Genomic DNA, 24,951 nt, shown 5'->3' on the forward strand with positions numbered 1-24,951 from the left:
CAAAAGCTATAGATTTTGACACATTTCCAAGAAGGTGCATTTTATTTGCAACAGACCATTTCATTGCCAACATTGATTATCCATAATGTTTTTGAAGTCCCCTTATGCACACAGTCAGTTGTTTTTTGGCAATGCCACCGGGGCTGTGCCTCTTTATATGTTCGGATTTATTATAACATTGAGTTATACTACCTTCTGCCTTAATTTGTCTTTTTGACCAAATTTTGATTATTGGCCATATATTAACTGAATAACAGTTATGATTTCACATAATCTTGGCTAATGTGTAATTAATATGATGCATTGTAAAAGAAACATTTGCTTGTAAGATGTGTTGATTGTTTGTTTGTTTACTTTGCAGACAAGAAAAGGATGCAGTTCGCAAATGCGGGGGTATCTCACCACATGAGTATGGAGGCGGATCACTACACATCGCCCGACAAACCGCACCATCCGATTCTGGAGAGGTAAAATTTGGTGTTTTTGAAACTGTCCCCAACATCAAATGTGATAAAAGAAAACATCTTTACTTGAAGGCTTATGTAAAGGACATAATTTTATTTCATGTTTTGAGAATGCCATTTAACTTAAAGTTTTCAATGGTCCTTATTTTCTTTCATTTAGGGACCGTACGGCGTTTAGTGAGGGGGAGGGCCGGTCGCCAGAGGGTCGGGTAAAAAAATTTTTGCTAGGCCCTCCCCCCAGGTAAAAATTTTTTTGATAGGCCCTCCCCCTGGCAAAATATTTTTTTGCTAGGCCCTCCCCCTCCTATCAACTTTGAAAAAATATTCAAGACGCCGATAAAACATTCGCTCCCATTTGGAAATGTGCTTTGCGTCCTACTTTTTCATGATTTTCATCGCAAAGCAGATCTCTCGCCCGTAGTAAAAAAAAAGGAAAACAGAATGGCTCAAACTATTTGCTTAAGAATAGAAGGATAAATATCTGCTTCATGGAGGCATAAATATTTGCTTTATAGCAGCTATTTCATTGTTTTGATATCAAAACAACGCCTAAAAAGCATTTGTATCTGGATTTCTAGTAGATTTGCGCCACGAAGCGGCGCGTGCCCCGCCCCTTTAATTTACGTATTGCAAGCTCGCGGGCCTGAGCGGCTTGACGGAAACCATTTTCAATGTACATGTACATATATAATTACATTGCATTTTAAACTTTTTCCTGGTTCTGTGGTGGTAATCACTTACGGTAAATCGGGGGGAAAATGAAAACCAAAACGACAACACGATTCGACTATCCAAAACTGTAGTGGGGAGGGGGGCGCCAACGCATGACGCTGATTTTCCCACGGCGGGGTAGACCGGCGCCTCTCTCTAGCCGCCGGCGGGCGTGAGAACGCAGACTTGTAGGAGATCTTTTAAAAATGCCACGCTTTTTTGCCACGATTTCCTGCATTGCTTTTTTATGGGAAAATTTGCTGGTTTAATGACATTTCTATGAAAAAAAATACGAGGGTTTCAAGTTTTTGAGAACGACGTTTCGAACACCATGTCTGGCGCCAAAGGCACGAAGAATCGCAAGGTAGGTCCGGTGAAATTTTGAAATCCTAACCCTCTTAAAAGGTATTTCCTGCAGTTTGAGGGAAATATTTTGCTGGCAAACAAATCTAACTTTAATGGCATTTCAATTTAGAAATACAAAATTGAATCCCCCTAAACACATTATCACGATGTCGGCCATCAAAGGCGCGAGGCCGGTCACGTCAAAAGAGATCCAGGGAAATTTGCAAAATCTTTACCCTCGAGCTCTGAAACGCAATTTCTTCCACTTTGAGGACAATAGGACGGGTAATTTTTGCTGGCAGACTAATCTAGAGTTTAATAACAGTTTAGTAAGTGAAAAAGGTTTTCGAGGTTGATGCGTAAGCCCCGCCCCCTCCCCTTTCGCATTTTCACTGTGTCCCGAGCGCCAACCTTGGGCGATCCCTTGCGGAGGTCCAGAAAAATTTTGAAATCCTGACCCTCTGAAACGCCGTTTCTTGGATTTTAAGGGACAAATTTTGCAGGTAGACCAAGCTATTTTTTTTTTTTTGCTTGGCCCTCCCCCCAAGTCAAAATTTTTTTGCTGGGCCCTCACCCTGGCAAAATATTTTTTGCTAGGCCCTCCCCCCCTGGCGACCAGCCCTCCCCCCTCGCTAAATGCCGTACGGTCCCTTAGTCTGAAGATGGAATCATTGCTACAATATTTAATTTTTTTATAGCAATATACTATTAGTTGTTATATACAGTGCAGGTATTTAATGTTGGTAAGGCCACGTTGATTGGCTTACATGGAAAAAATGTCATATCAAAGATCAGCATACTACAATTTTTTAAAATTTTGCAAGTCCATAATAAAATTTGAGGGTAAAAAGCTATTTTCCATCCATCCTGCATCCATGAAATTGTTTATTATTGCTGGAATCTATTTTTTCACTACAATGATAGGACCTTGTTTTGATAGTTGTGTTTTGATATTACAGACAGACGACACATCCGGGGGTTTTGCCGCCACCTCCCAGCAGCAGAGGACATGTGAGAAGTGGGAGCTCCGGAAACCCCCCTCACATCCTCCACTCCCGACAACATGTCGTCTCCGAAGCAGCCTCAAACAACCTACCCTTACAGGTCGGTGTCGTTTACTTCCAAATCTGTACGACATTACACAGTACGACATTAAACAACAATAACAACAACAACAACACCATTAGCCCCCTTGGATAACATGTGGTGTTGAATTTGTATCATTTTGAAATCCTTCAATGTTTAAAACAAGCAACCAGTGTATACACACACCATTGTGTTTTGTGGAAGTATTCTTGGCAACACCTCAAATATGGAGCCTTGACATACGCTAATGATAATGTTGCATGCCCAAAAGCCCATTTCATTTAGTTTCCAATGGTACAATTTTTGGAAAGTCAGGAAAGGCCTTTGTTGGTTATTAAAGGAAATAATGACAATGACAATGACAATGATCTTTATTGCATATTCCTGCCCAACATGGGCTAAATGCATTGGGTTGGATAACTTAAGTATACGTGAAACAGGTTACATCTTATATCATCTAAAATCTACATAATCAAGCCAAAAAGCAGTTAGTCAAGCAACTGGATATGATTTTGGAAACGGTCAGATGTTTCAGACAGTATCCACTATCTTTCGTCAGTGTCACTGAACTCTGAAGAGATGTGAAAGAAAACAATTTTTCAAACTATTGATATTATTGAAAAAAAAACCCCACTGAAGACAATTTTGGATGTCAAAGAGAAAATGCTCTTTTGCATCCATAGTTAGGATATAAAAAAAAACAGTTTCTTCCAGATCACTTCAGTATCACTGAAAAAATCGCAACATGTTTGTTATGTTTTATTCCAGGCGACTGCTACATCCCCCCAAGATAGTTACAGCTCCTCCCCTTACAACACCTCCCCTCCCACAACCTCCCCACCCAGCCAGCGCCGCAGTACCGACCGCCACCACAGCGGTCCCGCGGCCACCGCAGCCGCCACGGCAAAACGCTCGCTGTTCGACAACAGGATGGAAGTACAGTGGACCGGTCAGTACGGAGCTGCAGCACAAGGTATATGGTCTAGGAAAGCATATCTCTTAAGGCCACAGCAAGTAAATTTTATGGATGACATCAGTGCGCGCATTAATTTTCGCCTGATTTCAGAAAAAAAAACAAGAATTTTTTCTTCTGCAGGGATGGTCAACATGACAATAAAGTACCAAAATGAGCAAATATGTTGTATTGTAGGCTAATAATTGTACTCGTAGAAGTGACACTTGCGAGGTACCCAGGACTGTAGTTGTAGAAAAGAAACTTATTGGATAGTTGTAAAAGTGACACCAATATGGAAGCCATGAGTGTGTTTACCAACTTTGTTGGCGATGCCAGTCTACCACACTAGTGTTACTTTTACCACACCAGTACATGTCTTGAATACAGGAATGAATGCCTTGTTGGCTCTGATACCATGTTTTGTCCCTTTAATTCTTGTTACAACATTCATCACAACTTAATGGTGCCTATTTTTGAAAATGTAGCCATCTTGTTTTTTTTCACCCATCTCGTTTTTTTTTCCGCCCTATTGCACTATTTTTGCAGTCTGCAGAGGATGTCATCCATAAAATTTACTTGCTGTGGCCTAAGAGAGTTTTTCAAATATTGTTCAAGATGATTTTGAAAAAGTGTAAGCCCTCTAGGCTTCTTCCCTCCTCCTGCACCATCTTCTTGTGCAAATAAATGAAGAAATGAAGAAGCTAGCATTTGGAGACTTTACTCTGATAGGTGCACAAGAAAGATATCTTTCGAAATGTGCTAATTGTGATACAAAATTTCTAAACAACTAGTATTCAACAACCAGTCATAGATTGCTTGATGTTTCTTTTCAACATTTCCCCAATGTAGAAAATATTCTGATAGATTGTGTAGAAAGCTGTGAACATTTAAGATTTCAAGACTTTCTTGAAAGAGCCTTGCTGGCCTTGAGATTACACATTTTCAATGTGTTGTATAGTTCCAGTGGAATTATGACAGTTACAATGTCTGACAATCTCTGTATTGTTACCTGTACACATCCCTAGTCTGTGTTGATTTTCACATTACCTGCAATTCCTTACTCAGCTGCTGGGGTTAACACGGCGGACGGTTGGGTGGAGTTTTCGTCGTCCCCTGCCTCCCAACCCCGCAGCCTCGGGCCGGGACCCGGGGGCGCGCCCACAGACTCGGAAGACGAGTCGGACCCGTGGACGATCACGCAGGAACAGAGAGACTACTACACGGCACAGTTTAAAACCATGCAACCTGATCTGCATGGGTTGATTCAAGGTAAGAAATACACTACCAAAAATGTTTTTTCTTGTTTATCTTGTTTTTCTTCCTCACAGAAAATTTATCTTCCAGGAAGAAAATTATTTTGTCCCCAAGAAATCTTTAGTTAGAAAAACATGCTTGTCCATATGGGGCAAGCAAATTTTTGAGACATTTTTGAGAATAATATTCTTACACCAAGAATACTTTTCTTACATCAAGAGCAAAAATTCTTGTATTTCTTAAGAGTTTTAAAAAAAGCAAGCATTGCTAGAATTGTTTTCTTGCATCATAAGAAAAAACAAGAAGATTTTGCTTTAAGTTCCAGAAAATTCTTAGGTGTGAGAAAAATTTTCTTAACCAAAGAAGAATAAGAAAATTGTTCTTTGGGTGAGAATTAAGATTTGTTGGTAGTTTCTTGTTTTGCTTGTTTTGCTTAGAATTTTATTCTACATTTTCTTCTTGCAAGAATATTTTTCTTCATATAAGAATTGTCCATGGGGTAAGCAAAACAAGCAAAAATCATTTTTGGTAGTGCAGTCATTCTCAATTTCTCAGCAATCACAGGGTTGTACAAGTCCACTAGTCCGATTGTCTTGGGCAAGTAAAAGTGCTGATCGTGAAAGATTTTTCTACGAGTGAGAGTCTTGGTACTTTTTGCAGCCATAGCATCAAGCATTTATGACTGTTATCCTTGCAGGTACAACAGCAAGGGAGTTCTTCCAGCGATCTAAGTTGCCAATCGCCCAGTTATCAAGGATATGGTGAGTATTCAAGAGTTCGGTACATCTTATAAATTCATTATTATGTCTTTTCGGGGGAGAAAAATGAAACATATTATTTTTGCTGGTGTGTTCTTCTGTGTGTTTTCCTAAATCATAATATGTTTGGTCAATCTATAGTTACATATAGGTAAAGTATAGAAAACTAGCTTAAAGCTACACTTATAGAGCAAACAATGATGATAATGAAGAATATATAGAGCAACACATTTGTGAAATTGTCGTATTTCATGACCTAATACCATATTTGACTCCTCTGTCCCACCAGGGATATGTCAGATGTCAATCAGGATGGTGCTCTGTCCCTGGAGGAGTTTTTCGCAGCGTTTCACCTGGTGGTGGCCAGAAGAAATGGTTATGATCTGCCGGAGACCTTGCCTCAGGCCCTGATGCCTAAGAGCACTCAGCCAGCAACTGAGGAAGGTACGAGATCTCACAGTGATTCTTATTACAACAAAATTGTCAAAATCAACATTATGATTTTAAACAATTTTAAACTTTATTACCGTACACAAAAATAAAGTGCTTACCAACAAGCTTTCAATCAGTCCTCAGATCCTTTTCAAGTTGAAATGACCCAAAGCTTAAGTCACACATCCGGAACGGAAGTGTGACGTCAGCAAAGGGTCAAAGGTGCTTGGAAGTCAGTATCAGCCCCTGTCTCGGTTGAGGCAAGGTTGATGGGCTCTGATGTAGATGGACTCTCCTGAGAATGTAATCCTGTTCGGAATCCAGTATCTTCACCTGGTAAAAATCCCGGTAGAATTTCCCGGGATTCTATGTGGATATGTTGTGACACCTCTGAATAAAAAGCAATATTGATCCAAACTTGCAGTGATACAAAATCTTCTTTTTCTGGATCTCAGAATTGGATAATTCAGTTCTGTAACCTTTTCCCTAAAGGGGGTATCACTGGATTACAGTAATTGCAATATTATTACAGTTATTGCAATATTTGTCACCTCTGTTTTTTTTTTCAGATCCTTTTGCTGGTGCCCCTCCCATGGCGGGTGGGGGGACTCCCCCTGTCCCTGCCACGGCACCGCAGACCCAAGCAGCCCCCCAGCCTGCCCCACAGGCACCCCCTCAGCCTGCACCCCAGGCCCCCCCTCAGCCGACCCCCCAGGCTGCCCCCCAGGCACCCCCCCAGCCGACACAGCAGCCGACACAGCAGCCAACAGGGGCACAGGGTGGCAGCAAGTCTGCTGATGAGGCAAGTCAAAGAATCTTACTATTGTTCACATATTATAATATAATATTACCTCTAGTTCTTTGAATCAAGAAGTTGCAGTACCGCCATGATCTGCTAGATGTCACACATACCATGTGAAAGTTATCTGAGATACAATATATAATGTGATAACCAATATCTTTCAATGACTGTTTTATTTTTCCCTTGGCTTTTGCCACCATCTTCTTTCCTTATACAAATGTAGTTGCTATATATAGAAAAATAATGTTTGCCTTTGGTAGACTTTGTTAGCCTGGGTACCATCCGGATAGTAGCTCGCTCCTATGTTCGCTTCTGCTATCCGTCTGGAGACGTGTGCATTCAAACCGTTTGGTGGTGACGCCAGTTGATGAGTGAATCAACGAATGGGTTCTAGAGCACTCGTTCGATGACAACAGGCCGGCGCCCACATGCGCATAGCAAGGGGACGGGGGGCTTTTCCGGTGTTGGAACACCGGTCCGAACGAGCGCTTGAAACCATTCCATAATTCGCTCATATGTGGGGACCAATCAGCACCTGTGTCCAAATTTTGGACGTTTCCAGACATTAAGATGGTCCGCATTCCCAGACGGAAACACAGAGAAGCGACTGTATATCTATAGTGTCTAATGAATGTCAGAGCTAGAAGCGACTGTATATAGTATGTAATGAACTTCAGAGGGAACTACTTTCCGGATGGTACCCAGGCTAAGACTTTGTAGGATTTACGCTGTTTTGTCGTTCCCTCTGACAGCCTGTACTTACAACACAATATCTGTTCTGTAGAACTGGGCCACGTTTGATGAGAACTCCTCCTCGCCTTCTCCAGTAGTACAGAGCCCAGCCAACTTTGACTTCGCCGCTGTCCATCCAGACCCAGTATGTCCTCATTCTCTTTCTCTAGTAATACCTCCAACATGAGGTGTACGGAAAGTATTAGATGGAACGAATGGAGCAAAATGAAAAAACAACAAAACAAAATGGAATGTAAAGAAATTGTGAAATGGAACAAAAGATGAAGCAAACGGAAATAAGAAATGGGCTCGAGAATGTTTGTGTGAACAGGCATTCCAGAAGCCTTCCTTGGGTAGCAGAAGGGAACATAGTAACAAACTACTACCTGGATACCTGATTGACGGAAATGAACAGTATACGTACTGGCAAAGGGTTTCCATCGATTTAAAAAAAAGATATTTCAGTATGCTTCAAATTTTATTCTATGCTTCAAATATATAATTCCATTTTGCTCCGGATCCATTCTGTTCAATTTAGCACTTTTTGTACACTCATTACATGCTTTTTTTCACTTATCCCTCTGCTACTTTTCTGTTACCAAATTTAGTTGCTTGGTGACATTCAAGCCTTGAGTTACATTAATTGGTAAAGTTGCACATGAGGAAAAGAATTTGCACAAAAACGTTCTTACAACTAAAGTTGTACAACTTAAGTCACATTTCAATATGTTGATCATATGACATTGTATACTAAGCATGACATTAATATCAAAATCAATGGGTTTTCATGGCCCAAACTTATACAGAGAGTTTGCCATTTTGCCTTTTCCTGCAGCTTCAGCTTTACTTACATCTTTTGTACAATTACAAACTCATGAGACAGGAAAAATGTTCACGGTCATTTTTGTTATTTTATTATTGCAGGCATCAAAGATTATCCAGCCTGTACCAGTCCGAATGTCACCAGAGGGGCAGACATACTCAGACTACAGGCCCAGGACCTTCTCTGGTTAGTTAACACGTCAATTAGAGATAGGGATAGAGAGCATGTTATTTACCAAGACATGACACTTGGGCAGTGACCTGTAATCACAGAAGAAACCACCGAATGAGCGAAGCAAAAGCACAATTTCTAATGTTCTCTGATGATGCATTTTTTTAAATTTTGTGTTCACGGTGACATAAGGCCTGTTAGTGACCTAAAACAGAGAATATGCCACTGAGTGAGGGAAGCAAAAGTCTGTGATATACATTGTAGTGTGAACTGTAATGTGCTCTGATGATGCATTACTTTGTTATATTGCACAATCCAGGTTATTGGAATGTGGAATTCAGCTGTATTATTGTTTTCTTACATCCTTATCAACAGTTGGTTCTGTCACAGCTTATCCCATGACAGAGAAATCGTAAAACAAACTACAGTGCCATAACTCGTAGAAGGGTAAGCAGTGTTATATTAATGGAAAATACAAAAGTTCTGGACCCATAAATATAATTATGATGATTATTGTATGAGAAACAACTTTCTTATGTTAAGAACATGTATCAACATTCTTATCAAAATTCAGCCTTTGCCTGTTAGATTTAAAAGCATCTGTGAACTTGTCATTTGGAGAATCGTAACAAATGTCTGACATTTTGTTGTTCTGTCCATCAGAACCAATCCCAACGGACGTGGTAAACTTGCGCAGGGAGCGGTCGGGCACCAGTCCGAGCAAACATCCCAAATCTGGCGACACGGCAGAGTTCACGCCTGGCAAAATCGCCCCTCCCCCTCCAAGCTCACGCTCAAAGAGTGCCAAATCCTCAGGTATAACTTCATTTTCTAATCTAAGAAAACCTTCAAATCTTCTTCCAGGATCGACACATGGAACTAAACTATTAAACTATACTTTTTAACCCTTTAAGAGCCTATAGAAACTGACGCTTTCTTTATTGAAAATCATTATTATAATAGTGTCTTTTATTGCAGATGGATATATAACAACATTTCTGTATATGTTTTGAGTGTTTTGACTAATTTTCTATTTCTATAAAGCAGGCAGGTGATGATGGCCATGTTGGTGTCCTTGATTTGCATTTCGGTGCTAATGGCCATTTTGGTGACCTTGATTTGCATTTCAATGCTGACGCTGTACCTCTAACTATTAATTGTTTTATTGAACTGTAAACATATTGAATTATGATACACATATGGCATAAAACCAAAAAATTGCACATTGTGTATGAGAACTTCTGTTATACTAACAATAATCATTACAGAATGCACAGTGTCACTGCGATTCATGTGTACATGTACTTGCTGTCTTTTCCGTCATTAAGTTTCGCTGCTGTGTGAAATAATGCTACAAATATTGACTAATGCAAGTTTAATTTCAGATGCTGTAAAGGCTACTGTCATTTTGATCTCATTCTAACAGATTGCCTTCCATTTCTACATTTTTTCGGTCTAGTTTTGAAGTAGTGAAGGAACAGCAAGAGGAAGCGAGAAATCCAGTTTATACTTGAAAACTCTCTTTCACAAATTTTCTTTGTTTTGAAATGTGTCATTCATGTTAGCATGTTCTAAGTGGTGTACACACAGAAAGTGCAAACTGTAATGAAATTGAACAAAATGTAAATGAAATTGTCATTTGCAATCGCAGATCTGAGGATATAGCTCAGACATGGAAACACAACAATCTTGCCCCATACTGAGTACAGAAATAAAACATTGTATATTGGTTTACCGTCCACTTCTGTATTTTATTCCTTCCACATTGCCGTTTCCTTATACATTTGTATTTCCATTAATTTTATTTCAGTTTGCTTCATATGTCGTTCCATTTTGCACTTTATGTACACCGTCATAAAGCTGATGTCACATAGCTGACAAATAGCTAACCTGACGAGTCTAGGAGCTCAAAAGTATGTTGTTGAAAACCATCACTACACAATTCTTTCTGTGATCGCTAATGTTTGCAGGTCAGCAAGCCCTGTCTGATGCCATAGGGTAGATTTAGATGCAAAAATGTGCTTGATTCCTTTAGATTTTCAAATTTGATCTACAAGTGAGTCCAAAGTTTATTTACAAGTGTTACGCCAACTTTACCGTGCGTATGAAAATTGTTGAGCATGAAAGTTTCCTTCCGTATATCGCAAGCAGAGGAAGAGATGGAAAACGGAGTCCCTCCCCACAAGAAACTGACACAGACCGTGTCGGACACCATCCGGATGAGACCCAGGCTTGCAGAGAAACTATCCCGTCCAAGGTACCCGGCAATAACCCCTCACCCCCCGTACCCTCTCTCAGTCCCCACTGTACTCTGTTTCTGTTATCATAACCGTCATAGACTGTACTTATTAATCGTAATATACGTGAAATCCAACTTGCTTGAGATAGATCTGCTACTTGTAAATATATGACATGTACATATATCTCCTTTATTTTGTTGGTTTTCTGTAGAATCTAGTCAAACAGGTACTTCATATAGCAAATATCCATTTAAACTTTTATGCATTGGCATTACCTCAGAGGGGGAGCCATATTACAAAAGGTGGTAGTCTCCAATACTGCTAACTGATGTCAACTTAAACGTTCTGAAAAGTCTGCATTATCGCAATCATAATCCATGTGATCACCTTATTATGATCGTATAGACTCATCCTAGCATTAATGTTATAGTTGTGTAGATTGATGTAATGTTATAATTATTTCATCTTTCATAACATTTTCTTTGCATGTTTTGCTCTCTTTATTTGATGTTTTCCCCACCCTCATCATTAGGTCTTACTCGGGAACCAGTGTCGGAGTGCATCACCCGCCCCCCCTGGCCATCAGCCCCCTGGCCCAATCCGATAGCCCCACCGAGTCCCAGTCGGGGGGTAAGAAGGAGGCCCCCCTGCTGCCTCCGCCCCCTCCCCGACCTCCCCCCAGACGCCAGCAGACCCACTCTCGCTCCGTGTCCCTAGACCTGAACCGTGTCTTCCTCCACAGGGACAGTAAAGGTTAGGACGCCAAACGTTTTCTCACCGGACCTTCCGTCGTTCTTCCAGGTTTCTTGTTGCTGTACATTTGTAGACGTCTCTCTAGGCCCCGAGTACCTAACCCGTGTTTTATCCTACGTCACCCCGTCCAATCGAACCCTCCGAAACCCATGGAATCAAATCAGCTGCGACCCAACAAATTGTTTCCTAATTTGCCAAAAACACAACTTTTGGCAAACCATACCCATGTGATAGGGTTTCATCTTTTTTAAAAGGTTGTTTTCAGATTGAAAGTTTTGGCCGTTTCCAAATGATCAGCATGGCAGCGTACATTTAATCTTAGAACTCAAATGAGGGGACACCTTGCGAACCATCTTATTTCCAAACTGCCACAATTCTCAATCAAAATCTTTTTAGAAATGAGACACTATCCCACATGAAATAGTGGGTTTGTCGATGAAGGTTCGATATCCAGGTAATAAGACACGCCAAAAAGCAGTTACTCATTGACAAGTAACTGGATATGATTTTTAAACGATCAGACGTTTCAGATAGCATCCACTATCCTTTGTCAGTGACACTGTGACGATGGTGGGTTTATTTTGCTATATGTTGTGGTTTCGGTGAGTTAGGAAGAGATTTCGGGTCATGGCCGATTTGAGTCTGAGTTTCGAAGACTTTGATCAAACTGGGTGTTCATGTGTGAGTCGTAGTACTGAAAACACTAATAATTCTGCTTCTTTCTTCATAAAACTAACTCTTGTCTGTAAGTAGCAACAGGGTTTTTTCTTACCTATGTTCTGCTTCTTTCTCTCTAGCCCGGCAAACAGCCCCCCAAACCCAGCCTACCTCTGCATGGGCTGACATAAGCTGGTTGGAGCCTGTTACCTAGCCTATAATCTAACCTATGACATGTTGAAACTCTTTTCGTGTGATACATTTTGTACCTCTCATAGCTGAGCTGAGTTACTGACTCTTGAGATTGTGTATTTTCTGTAGACTATTTTAGTATTTGGTTTTCAGGTCTGTTTTGAAACTTTTATGCTATAGACTATAGTTTTACAGTGTGTTGATTTCTTTCTAACTCTGTACCCTTTTCCCAATGACGTGTCCATTGTCGTTGTCCTTGGAACCCCGGAAATAGACGAGTTTGCACTTTGATTTGTAGATTACAAAACTGCTTGCGTCGCGGGAAAGCATTGAACGTACATTTCAAGTGTTACAACACATATGATTGTTGACGAAAATAATGTATGTCTGTAGTTATGCCAGCAGTTTTTGTATTTTGTATAACTAGTGTGAACTCGTCTATTGTGCTGTTATGTTGTGTTAACCTTCAGCTACAGTATGTACATATACTGTCATAAGCAGTATATGGTCTCGCCTGGTAGTAGAGACACCTAGTGGTTAATGGATGAATTGCAGCCAAAATGTTTTACTGTGTAAGTTAAGGGATAGTAAACTACACATAACATACTTTTGCCAGGATGATGTTATTTACTTACTTGGAGAATTGTAATCCTTAGAAATCGTAATTTTCTTCAGCTTACGCTGTTCTAGATGAAATTTGTGTTACCCTTGAATAATGGGAAGACAAGGCTCTAGCCAGCTTCCGTTTTTCTGTCAATTGACGGAAATTTGCGGCGTGTGACGGAAATTTTTTTAAACCAATCCGTCAACCTTGACGGACAAAAATTCTTGGTGGAAGCTACAGGCGGCCTGGGACGCTGTCCACAGTCGGAAAGCTGCACATTGTTTGTTTTGCTATTGTTATGATTGTTGACTTAGTGTGTCGGCGCCCTTTCGCATATGATAATCTCATTAAAAACCCGTTTTTCAAGGTCTCAGTTCCGTCTTTCTAACTTAATTTTCGCGGTTTTCGCGACAATGGGAATTGGCTGACGGAAAAAATTTTCGAGCTGGCTAGAGCCCTGTTGGAAGATCATGCAAAGCGTACAAGTATGACAAAAAGGCAGCAAAACATAAGTGTAAAAAAGAATTACGTTTTTACCGATGGAATAGGTTCAGTATGCCGCCAATAGGTCACCCCTTCAGTGAGATACCATCTTTAGAGCACACAAAAGAAAAATTCACTTTGTACAATGAAAGTCATTTTGTTGAAATTGTGTTGATCTTTTGACAATGTCAATGTCATTATTGTGAGTTAAGATAAATTTTACTTGCTTTTCCTTTTAAATCTCAATGATGTATTTCGTGTTGTTTTAGGCAAACACCCCGCCCCCCAGCCGTTAGCCCCACCCCCTGCCGTACCCCCCAGACATGTGTCACCGGCTACGGTAAGTTCATGAACTATGAATGAATGAATGTTTCATAATGGCAGACATATTTAGGGACTTAAAAAATTTTTTTTTAAATTGTCAAAAAGCTAATGCATTGCCCAATGTTGAATTTGAGTTATAATCCTTTCCACACCTAGTGTATAATGTGTTCATAATGTATATGGCAGTGCCCATCTTCATTTTTTAAGCCCTTAGACCACACAGTTGTTCAAGTGTTGAATGGTCATTCATAATGAGTCATACATAATAAGATCATAGTTAACATACACCTTTTTTACAGTACAAGCTTTATTGACTCAACAAAAAGTACAATAACTGGTACTTTTGCATGGTCAACTATCAACTAAAAAAAAAAGAAAAAAATCTTTTGCCTCGGGTACAAGTTTTTGGGCTCATAGTTTGTAGCACTCAAGGATTATCAGGGACCAGATCAAAAGAATATTTCAAAAATGCCCTTTTCCACTTTTCTTTCTCCAGAAGGGGCCCAAAGTGGTTCAACAGAACAGTGAACAGGCTATGCCAATCAGCCCAACCCCCAAGACTACCCCCAACAACGTGGTCAACTTCATCACAGCGGAGGCCGCTGTCCCAGCGGAAGGGTTGAAGCACAGCAGAACGATGTCCCTGGACAGCAAAGCTGTGAGTAACAGACAGCTGCTGTTCACTACTGCTGTAACAGTTTAACTGTTAAATGTTTGGATAGCATTTCATTGTATTATGTAACTATGGCGGTCAAGTCTCCAGTTTTGTGCATAATTGCAAGTTGTTGGTACATGATTGTATGTTTGTACATGCTACTGTCCAGTGTTGGAAATTGCATTTTGACATATGTCAATCATCACAAAAAGAAGTGTGCAAAATAGATATGGGAATGGTGAAATGCAAAATCAGGACTTTTCCTGTTTCTCTTTATGCACAGAGCAAATGCCCAATATGTTTTGTGTAAAGCCTTGTTGCAGTGTCTGTCTGATTAACAAAAGGGAGTTTACGGTGTGGATGAAATTGTTAACGGCATGATATTCTGCGATCGTCTGTCTACAACACATGCACTAACACTTATACATGTATCATTATAACAAAATGATACATGTAGCTGTTGGGCCATGCTTACATGCTAAAAGGTTGCACAGCATAGCTTGCTATCTATCCTGTTCTAGCTACGGTTTGCTCCTTCTATTGCTTCACTTACCTCATATATAGTCTAGATCTGGCACCCAATGATAGAGAAATGACCGTCATTGAGATATGTTCGTAAAATTTATATAGACCAGCCCTCCAACCCGCTGGAGGGCTGGGACAGAGGATGATGCGGAATACACCATGTTATATTTTATTTATGTCGTACCCACTTGAGAAAGCACATATTTGGATGCGAAATGCACCAGAAGTTGAGAAAATGTTGTGTCCTGGAACAAAAGATTGTAACACAACAGCACTTCTAACGTCCGAATAGGGTATTCAAATTTTCAACCGTGCCGAATTCGGCCCGTTCGAAATAGTTCGATTTACTCGAAGGAAGCCTGTGTGATACAACTTAGAACCCGTGTGATACGGAAAGTTATCACACGGTCCGGAACACCCGTATCGAATGTTTTTGTGGCCCAGGTATGACCTAAAAAAGTTATCACACGGTCCGGAACACCTGTATCGAACGTTTTCGCGGCCCAGGTATGACCTAAAAAAGTTATCACACGGTTCGGAACACCTTTATCGAACGTTTTCGCGGCCCAGGTATGACGTAAACTGTAGTACATGGAAGGCCTGATTGACTTTAAGTTGCATTATTTGGGTCATCAAAATAGATGAAAATTATTTCTCTATCAGCCGCAGGTTGCTAGATGAGGACAAAATTGTGTCATACTAGAGAAGCAAACCAAAGCTAGAATATTGTGCATACCAGGCTGACACAGCAAGGGTTCCTTAACATACAACTTCTCTGATTTAGTTCTCAGTTGCTTTGCTTTGTTTAACAAAGTGCTTGGTAGCTTGTTTAAATGTCTATGTTGCAAAGTGTATATATTGCTTACTCACTCTGATGTTACCTTACTTGGCTGAAGTTTAAAGTTAAATTTCCTTGTTGCTGGCTTTTGCAGTTCCATATGTTTGGCTTTTCCTTGGTGTTGTTTTTGGTTTTCCCTCTTTAACTCCTAGTTTTGTAGGATTATTGTCTTCTTTTGTTTTGGGGACAAGTGTTTGATCTTTTGTGTTCTGTTTAAAAGAATTATTTGGAAGCTTGATGAAGGTTAGATATAAGATATGCCAAACATCAGTTACTCCAGTAACTGGATATGATTTTTGAAAATGGTCAGACGTTTTATGTAGCATCCAAATTTTGTCAGTGACACTGAACATATCTGTACTCATTAACAACTGGAGCTACCTGTAATTAACTCATTTGCATCAACCTTGTCTTGCCTTTCTCTTACTTTTGTTTCCTGTTAAACTCTCTTTAAAATTTGTCTTCACCTCCTTTGCGTATCAATTTATCAATGAGTCAAGGTATAAAAGCTGCTCTTCAACAAGATCTCCTCAGTGTCACTGACAAAAGGTAGTGGATGGTATCCAAAACGTCGTACCGTTTCCAAAATCAGTTTCTTGAGTAACTGCTATTTGGCGTAATTATTTGGAAGTTGTTTTTCCTTTGGTTGCTTTGGTTTATTTTTCGTTTTTTTTGGTCCCGATGTCTATGTAGAGGTTTGCTGTATGGTGGTCTGAGTTGTCATAACCGGTATATATACAGTTGCTGTTGTTTTTTTCCCCTCCCTCCCTACTTTTCGCTTTAGGGATCCGCTTTTAGAACCAAATGGACTTTTCGTAGGTCTGTCTCCTTCCAGCCCGAGGTACGGACCCACTCACCGACAAACTTGCCAACGCATGTCCACCATTTTGTTTTCTAAAGGAAACCTAGGCAATACTAGAGCATTAAATATGGAAATATTCTGGATGAGGCAATCTGTATGATGCACAACATTCCCACAATTACATCATTTCATACTTTGAGCTGTTAAAAACGGCGCAGAAACAAGCCGCACAAGAATTATATTGGAACCCCCTAAAATTAGGTCCAGATCCAGTCAGTAAACATTCAGCTTGTTAAGTCCAAAGTTGTAACCGCTCAAAGAATGCAATCATGATGTACATGTAAATGTGGGAATTTAGTGCACTAGATGTCAATATCATACAGATTGCCTTATCCAGAATGTTTCCACTTTTAACGCTCTAATATTGCTGAGGTTGCCTTTAATTTTCGTTTTTTTTTACCCACCACTAACAAGCATGGGTGACTCTCAGAGTGTAATAGCATGGCTGTACCTGAACCATCTTTTGTTCTGTTTTTGTCTTTTTCATTTCATTCTTGTCTAGCCATTGTGTTTGTTGGACACATTATGAGCTTTGGTGGTACAGACTTCAGATTTAACCCCCAGCATACTAAGCGAAGAGTTCAGCAGCAAATTTGTATTGGTTATAGGGTTAGGCATGTATGAAGAAGATTATATTCTAGTGTTATGTTGCTTTCAAGCTTTGAAAAAAAAATTAACTATTCAATCTAGAGGTATTTGTAACAAGAAAATTGGCCTTTTGTTCATATCTTTCAAAGTTGTGAAAAATTAGAGTGTTTGTAATAAAAAACAAAAACTGTGTTGAATAACAAATTACTTTGAACATGACCAAGTATCTTATTCAAGACTTATGTTTTGGTGACGGTCTGTCACCTTCGTCATTTAACTTCATTTATTTCTAGAAATATTGTTCTGCAGACCCCTTTAAAACTGATTCCAGGGATTAAAGTCTGTTATTGAAATTATTTCCATTTTTAAATTCCACCCCGTTTTGCTGAAAGCTCAGAATTTTTTTTCAATATAAATTGATGTCTATATGTGTTTGATTCTATTATATTTCTTACCGTTTTGGTTTGTTGTAAGTCTATTACGAATTTGCCAGAAATAGAGGAATTGCGTTGAGCTCAACAATTTGTATGTTATATTATATGTGTTTGTGGATGTATGCATGTGTGTGTGGTACATACATTGTTGATTCCCATCATAGAAAATCATGTTTGTCATCTGTGTGTAACTGTGTATAATTTATGATTATGTTATTATAATGTTATAGAGTCGAGCTACTACTGTGTAACTGTTACTGTAACAGTAATGTATCAGGCTATGATGGTTTGATTATATGGATGACATCCACACGTGTGCATTAATTTTTGTCCATCTCCTACAATGACAAAGTTTCTACCCTACTGTAAATTGTACAAAGCAGCTGCAAAATGAGAAATATTTGCCATATACATTATATGCCGAAAAAATATCAGAAAATTTTTTGAGTTCCCAGAGGATGTTATTCATTTAATTGAACCAGCATGGCCTCATGTAGTCTTGATAATGTATACTATGCTCTAAGACCTACATATACATGACTTGTATAGTAGAAAGAAATTTGCTGCAAACAAATTGTCCTTGATGCTTTTAAGACAATTTTTCATGTATGCAAAAGTGTATCTAAATCAAAATGATTACATCGTTACAGTAATATGATTAGCATGCTAGTTTGACATGAAACCATAACCTGTTGTCATTGGTTCCTTTCGAGAGAAATTTTTCTTTTGTTGTTGTTCTAACCAATGAATTTTCTTGTTGCTGTGTTGCAGGTACCTTTAGCGACAGATACGCCCCCCACCCCTCCCCCCAGACCACATGACCAGACAAGTGAGTACACATTCTTACTCATTTCATTACATATTCTAACCTGGGTTCCATCAGAATAGTGAAAAAATCAAATCGACCTGCAAGCCACTCTTGTATACGAGCGATCGCGATGATGTCTCGGTGACGCAGTGGTAGGCAAAAAGCAGGTGTTTGGCAAAAGAATGATTTACATATTAACTTAGTAATTTGATCTGATAATTTAAATGTCAATTTTTAATCTAATCTTCTGACGTCCTGGTAGGCACCAGCCGCCGAATACCCCGGATAGATTTAACAACAACAGTGATCGCTCGTATTCTCAGAAAACAATAACAAAGATACATGATTTAAGTAATTGTATAAGTAGGGTTTTAAGTTTCTCAAGATCTTTAAATAAGGTATGTTTCATACTGGAGCAAGGTATTTTTTGCTAAATTGTAAGTGTTCATTAGATTTTATTTTCTGTAATTTCAGGAGACAAAGCTGAAGACACACCAGTGGAACCTCCAACTAAGCCTGTAAAGAAGGTAACCTTTAGAAAAATGTGTGTGTGTGTGTGTTTGCTTTTGTTCCTGGATATTTGTGGTCAGCATAACTTAAAAACCTCTGGATGGATTGCAATGATATCTGGTATGTCGATAGGGCTTGGGAAGACAACAGTCAAGTTTGATTTTGGTCACAAACCCCCACCTACCCCTTTGGTGTAGTTCTAACATTGAATTATACCCTCTTGAAATGATCCAGTTTTGTTAGCACATTAAGTACAACTTGTGTAAAACCAGACTTGAGAACCACACACACTGGAATGAACTTTTTGTATCATTGGGATCTTCATTAAGCTTGACATTGTCCTTAAAGACCTTCGGTTTTACATCTTATCTGAGGGGACATCCCTTGTAAGGTGTATTTCCCAAGGGCACAACATGGACACCTCCTAGGGATTCAAACCCAGAACCTTTAGATTCTCAGGCTACATTGCAGTATTTACTATGCATATTCTTAATAATGGGAATCATGGCAGAAAGAGGCTGTCAAAAATCACCTACCTGACTTTTAGAACATGAAAAACTCACATTGGCATGGTTGTCCGGCCTCTGAAGAGTAATTTGACGACAAAAAAAGGGAAACATTTACGGCGGAATTATATTATGCACCATCAAAACATAGGTGGTGACCTTTTCACCCCATTTCACTGTCTGTAAACAACACCAAAACACCTAACTTCTAAGGCCTACAGCAACCACAAATATCGCTAAAAATCTGTTTTTTCAACACAATGTAGAAGCTACAACCCTTACCTATAATATGCACATCCAAAATTCAAACATATCCCAAGAAAAACATTTCTACAGCCACTTTGGGCAAGGCTACCTAAGCATTCTGAATAGGCTGAAACTTGGTCATCTGTCCGGAAATACCGAAATTTGCCCCTCAGGCAACATTGCTAACAACCATGCCATTATTCACAGAAGGCACCCACACCTCCGCCAGTGAGGCCCAGGAACAGACACAGATCTGGAGAGGACAGTCAGAAGTCAGAGCTCAGACAGGAAGAACCCAGTACAAACGACAGGAGAAGACACGTGTCGGCACCCGCTACTAGAGTACCCCCCATTCCACCTCCGTAAGTATGGACTATACCGAATAACAAAGTTCCGTCGATGTAGGTTAGACATCCAGGTAATAAGATTCGCCAAAAAGTTACTCAAGCAACGGGATATGGTTTTGGAAACGGTCGGACGTTTCGGATAGAATCCACTATCCTTCGTCAGTGACACTGTTCTTTATCCGACGTCAATAACAAAGTTCTTTATCCGACACAACCACACGTGTGGCCAACGTCTGTCATCTTCTTCAGGGCAAGAATGACACATTTATTTTGCACTGCAGCTAGGTTTCTTTGCAAGCAATGCTGTCCTAAACGTTAGGTACTATCAGATACATGCTGCTAACTAAACACCTGGAATAACAAGATGGTTCCAAATGTAAAGCATTACTGCAGCGCACACGGCGTGCATTAGAATGATTCTATGGAATCCCTAATGTGATAACGGGCCTACATGTATGAGCTCGTGTGATAGCCCAAAATATCACTCTGTCTGAAACCCAAAATATCTTTCTGTCTGGAACGTAGTCTCGGCCAAGGTATGATATGAAGTACTTGAAACGTCGATGAAGGTTTGACACCCAGGTAATAAGATACCCAAGCAACTGGATATGATTTTGGAAATGGTCAGATGTTTCAGGTAGATTTCACTACCTTTCATCAGTGATACTGAAGAACTTGAAGTGTTGATTTTCTAAATGCTTTTGACTTTTTTCAGACCCGTCAGAAGAAAAAGGGAGGATATCCAGGCTGCCATCAGGGCGCACAAGGAGCGGAACACGGTCCTGTCACGCACCAACAGCGAGCTACAGGGGGACCTGGCAGAGGCCACGGAGGAACGCGTAACGCTGGAACTGCAACTTCAGAAACTCAAGCCATTCGGGGTCACCGGCCTATAGCACCGCGGGTAGCGCACAGGTAGCTTAATCCGTCGGGTACGCTATTGTACGTACATCCAGCTTCTCACAGCGATAACTACACGGCAAAACGACCGCAGCGAACGCCTCATGCACATTATCCAGATTGCATGGACAAGACTTTTACTCAAGTCCCTTCACACAAGGATCTTGAAGGAAAGGCTTTAAGATTTAACACCAGATTTTGCACTACAGGTACACTGTCATAGGCATAGTCGTGGTTAAACACTGTAATATGCAAACAGACACGTTTTTGAGAATGGCAGAAGTTCGTTTGCGGTGGCAATAACAAACTTACATTTACAAGCAACACAAGTCAAGTTTGCCCTTGCCATAGCCCATAGAAGGTCAAAGGTGAGATGTCAGAGGTCAAGGTCATAGGTAGCCAGTGACCTTTTCCATGCTTGCAGAAAGCTGAGTGGAAAAAGAGGCCCTATTTCACAAAGAAACTACTAAAAAGTATTTTTCCCCACTGCCTCCCTTCTTGCTATACAAAATGTAAATGCCAGTAAAGCGAAGGATTCTCGAAACTGTCGTGGTGGCAATCTCGTTTTGCCCCCGGTTAGAAACTACGTAGTTGTGCAAGGGGGTCGGAAAATGGTAGAAAGTAGCGTACGTCTTTGCCGCTGTGTGTCTTCCCGTCGTGTAGTATTTTTGTGACTCTCGTGAAGGATATATCTCTCTCAAGCAAGGCAGAAAAGCGACTGAAAAGTGTTGAAAAGCTGTTTCACCAAACTTCAAACTTGTATGGCACGAGCTCACCTCCTACTACAGAAATAGAAATAATTCTCACCATACTTTTTCCTTATGTTTTGAAGGAACTAAGTGATGCGCGTAGTTTTTGCAAGCCAAATTGTTCAAATTATGTACTGACTTGCAAAAGGAACAGTAACAATGATTGTCCTTTGTCGTAGTGAAATAAACTTTCAACACTTTCTGCGTACCTTTTGGTAATAAGGCAAGAGGGTATGAGATGTTCTTTAAATGGAAGAGATGTACAATAGAAGAATTAGAACCACACAAACTTTTTTAACATCGAACTATTTCATCGCGTACGTCTGTAAGTAAAAGAACGCATTTGAACGACATTTCCCAAACCATAGAGATCAGTTGTTTGTTGTACTGTCTGATTTAGGACATGTGACTACAAAATAAGCCTTTTTTGGGAGTATTTTACGAAAGTGGGGAAGAAGAATAGAGACAGACAGCAATATCCAGAAACGTTTGCCGATATATCTGTGGGCACCGTGTCGCCCTGTGGAAGTGAAATCTGGGCCCTGTAACACCGTTTAAAGAATGTTGTAAAAAGGTGCTCTATTATTTACAAGTGCATGATGACGATTAATTAGTTTGTAAGCAAAATCCCCGCTATGTTGAAAGCAGTTTATGTGGTTCAAGAACGTCTACTAAGGTTTGAGAGAGTATATTGTCTTTGTGCCATGTACCGGAGAAATCATGTGGTATTTCTTGTCCATATAGATATGTAGTCAACTAACGTGTACATGTACAGAGATAGGTCCAGAGTCATTTTGAGTGAAGAAGGAACAAGTGCAAATGGTATGAAATAAGTGTAGAAAGCTTAAACATATTCCATTGTTTTCGAGTAAGATGACAGTGAGAAAGAAATGATAACTTCTTTCAATGCTGATTAGAAGATGGTTGGTTATTAAATGACCCGTTGTTTGAGTAAGATCATGCCAGAAGTTTTATGTTAAGCAGAATCGTGTCCACAATATTTGGACCTCCCCCCATCATACAAACATGGAAATGTCCATCCACATGGATCTGATAGCATGGAATAGTTTATTTCAGTCAAAGAGGGGTGGCCAGGGTCAAAGATTGTTATGTTAACTACATGAACAATTACAACCCTGCTGATGAAAGTTCCAGTATTATGAAAACCTTATTTAGAAACTATGGATATTATTATTGTAGATAAGAGACTTATGTAGATAATAGATATGCACATAGTGTAATATTTGAAACTATGGAAAAAAAAAAACTAACCGAGAAAAGAGAGAGTTAACGACAAAAGAAGAAATAGTAGAATATTATAAAGGTATATGCAGAACACCAACATTGTGAGATGTCAGTTCCTTTAACAAAATTGATGTGTTTAAGATGATTATACTGCCTGCCAAAGTAACCATATTCACGGTAACATTTTTCAAACCTTCCCTCAACAATGCAAGTACACTAGAGAGTCAGTTTTGTGTTATTTTTGCCATTTTTGTAGAAAATTTAGTAGCCAGATTTGAACTTTTGTTGTTGTTATTGTTTAAGGTCATACCATTTCCTTTCCTAGTGTCATGGGCATTTTGAGGTAAAAAAACAACAACTTTCAACTATATCCACTTCAAAAAATGAGTACCAATGTATAGTTTTTCCCACCAGCCATTTTTTTGCACCCAAGAAGCAACAAATTGAATTGATATGGCCAAACAATGGCTGTCACCAACTGCCATGTTCACAGTTATTTTATTGCTTAGAGCAGGTAAACTTAAGAGTTTGATTTCTTCTTTTTGAAACAGGAGCTGGGGTTGTCATGCATGATTTCACAAAAGCTTTGGATTTCGAAAAAAAGGTGGCCATGCCAGAAGGTATATATTACACTTCCACATCCCTAAGTGCTGCTGAAATATTCCATAATTACAATCTAGACAAGGCAAATATCAAATATAACCTTCTCATTTGCATTTTAGACGATCCTTAGAATCATAATCTACAAGTCTTTTTTGTTTGGGATGGTTGCAAAATTCTTCTGCATCCGCAAGAAGTTTGCATAATAGTTTGTAAGAAACAGCTACATTATAGGTTTTTGGTTTGTCTTTTTTATTAGACATACAGGTATACTTGAGAATACACTTAAGAAAGAACACGTGTCTTTCCATTGAGAGAGAAGTGCAATAGCATCACACATTGTCAAAGATACCCAACACGTCCTATATCATAGGCATGGGTACATCGATAGTCCTTTTTTTCTTGTAAACCTTATCATAAGCAGTGTTTAGCATTATCAACATTTGCCTTTAGGTAAATTACACCAAGTGTCACTGTCATAAACATTACTTTTATTACCCTAACCATATATCTTGCCATTACGATTAGTACCTTTGTCATAAAATGATTAGAATATCTGTAAGCTTAGTTTGAGTCAAATGGATATTAATTGTATTATATCAGTTGATTATTGAATGTAAGGATACTGAAGGTAGGTTGAATTGTTACGTTAGTTTACCAATGCTTTCTTTGCAATTAAATACAAAATTCCAAGTAAAGAATATGCTTACTAATTGTGTTAGAAAGTTATTGCCCAAAAGGCCAATGTAAACTCAATATAATGGTAATATTTTGTGAAAAAGTAGTATATGATGGCAACTTCTTACCAAGTAAGTGTGGCAAACTTGTTCTTCAAGCGTATACTTCTAAAGATCAAAGAACTCACTTGTACATTTTGTTTGTGGCATATTATTAAGTATCTTCATTACACCGAGGAGATATATGACGAGACTGCACATTGTAATATTAGGTTTTGCTAATAATTAATTCAGAAGAACCCCATGTATGTCTTGCTGACATGTTTTGATCGCAATTGAGAGACATACCCTATTGTCCATGGGATGATGAAAAGGGTGTGGCGTTTTCATGGATTAAACCTATTATTCATGCCAAAAGGTGTGACCAATTGTGCTGGTTATCTTTGCGTGTAGGTTATGATTTTGGTAGCATGCACATGTGTGTGTATGTGTGTGTATGTGTGACTGTATTTGCATGTTAGTGTTTCTTACTATCTCATTATACAATATGTTTCAGGCTTGGTGTAATCTTTAAGTCTTCATTTTATGAAGCGTATCCGCCAATGTAAGACAGTAATGCCATTGCAATGGAAAGAACAAGTGGTTTTGGTTGTGGTTATAGGTACCTGTCCAAGG

The 24,951-nt window shown here is 39.4% G+C and overlaps 1 protein-coding gene across 5 annotated transcripts in view; it reads left to right on the forward strand.

Moving 5' to 3' along the window:
• Positions 1–24,697, forward strand: part of LOC118422571 (ralBP1-associated Eps domain-containing protein 1-like) — a 47,326-nt gene extending 22,629 nt beyond the window's left edge. For 2 of the 5 annotated variants that reach the window (XM_035830200.1, XM_035830203.1), the window contains exons 4-22: positions 362–467; positions 2,480–2,624; positions 3,375–3,579; positions 4,627–4,830; positions 5,513–5,576; positions 5,863–6,017; positions 6,575–6,807; positions 7,592–7,684; positions 8,464–8,548; positions 9,197–9,349; positions 10,682–10,790; positions 11,306–11,526; positions 13,732–13,802; positions 14,283–14,444; positions 16,589–16,645; positions 18,460–18,517; positions 18,971–19,023; positions 19,966–20,120; positions 20,821–24,697. In XM_035830200.1, coding sequence (XP_035686093.1) covers positions 362–467; positions 2,480–2,624; positions 3,375–3,579; positions 4,627–4,830; positions 5,513–5,576; positions 5,863–6,017; positions 6,575–6,807; positions 7,592–7,684; positions 8,464–8,548; positions 9,197–9,349; positions 10,682–10,790; positions 11,306–11,526; positions 13,732–13,802; positions 14,283–14,444; positions 16,589–16,645; positions 18,460–18,517; positions 18,971–19,023; positions 19,966–20,120; positions 20,821–21,001 — 2,510 coding nt within the window. In that variant the 3' untranslated portion in view covers positions 21,002–24,697. The remainder of the gene's footprint in view (positions 1–361; positions 468–2,479; positions 2,625–3,374; positions 3,580–4,626; positions 4,831–5,512; positions 5,577–5,862; positions 6,018–6,574; positions 6,808–7,591; positions 7,685–8,463; positions 8,549–9,196; positions 9,350–10,681; positions 10,791–11,305; positions 11,527–13,731; positions 13,803–14,282; positions 14,445–16,588; positions 16,646–18,459; positions 18,518–18,970; positions 19,024–19,965; positions 20,121–20,820) is intronic. The other 3 variants (XM_035830201.1, XM_035830202.1, XM_035830204.1) reach the window with 3 other exon arrangements.
• The last annotated feature ends 254 nt before the right edge of the window (positions 24,698–24,951 follow it).

The sequence above is a fragment of the Branchiostoma floridae genome, chromosome 9, assembly GCF_000003815.2.
Source record: "Branchiostoma floridae strain S238N-H82 chromosome 9, Bfl_VNyyK, whole genome shotgun sequence".
Lineage (NCBI taxonomy): Eukaryota > Metazoa > Chordata > Leptocardii > Amphioxiformes > Branchiostomatidae > Branchiostoma > Branchiostoma floridae.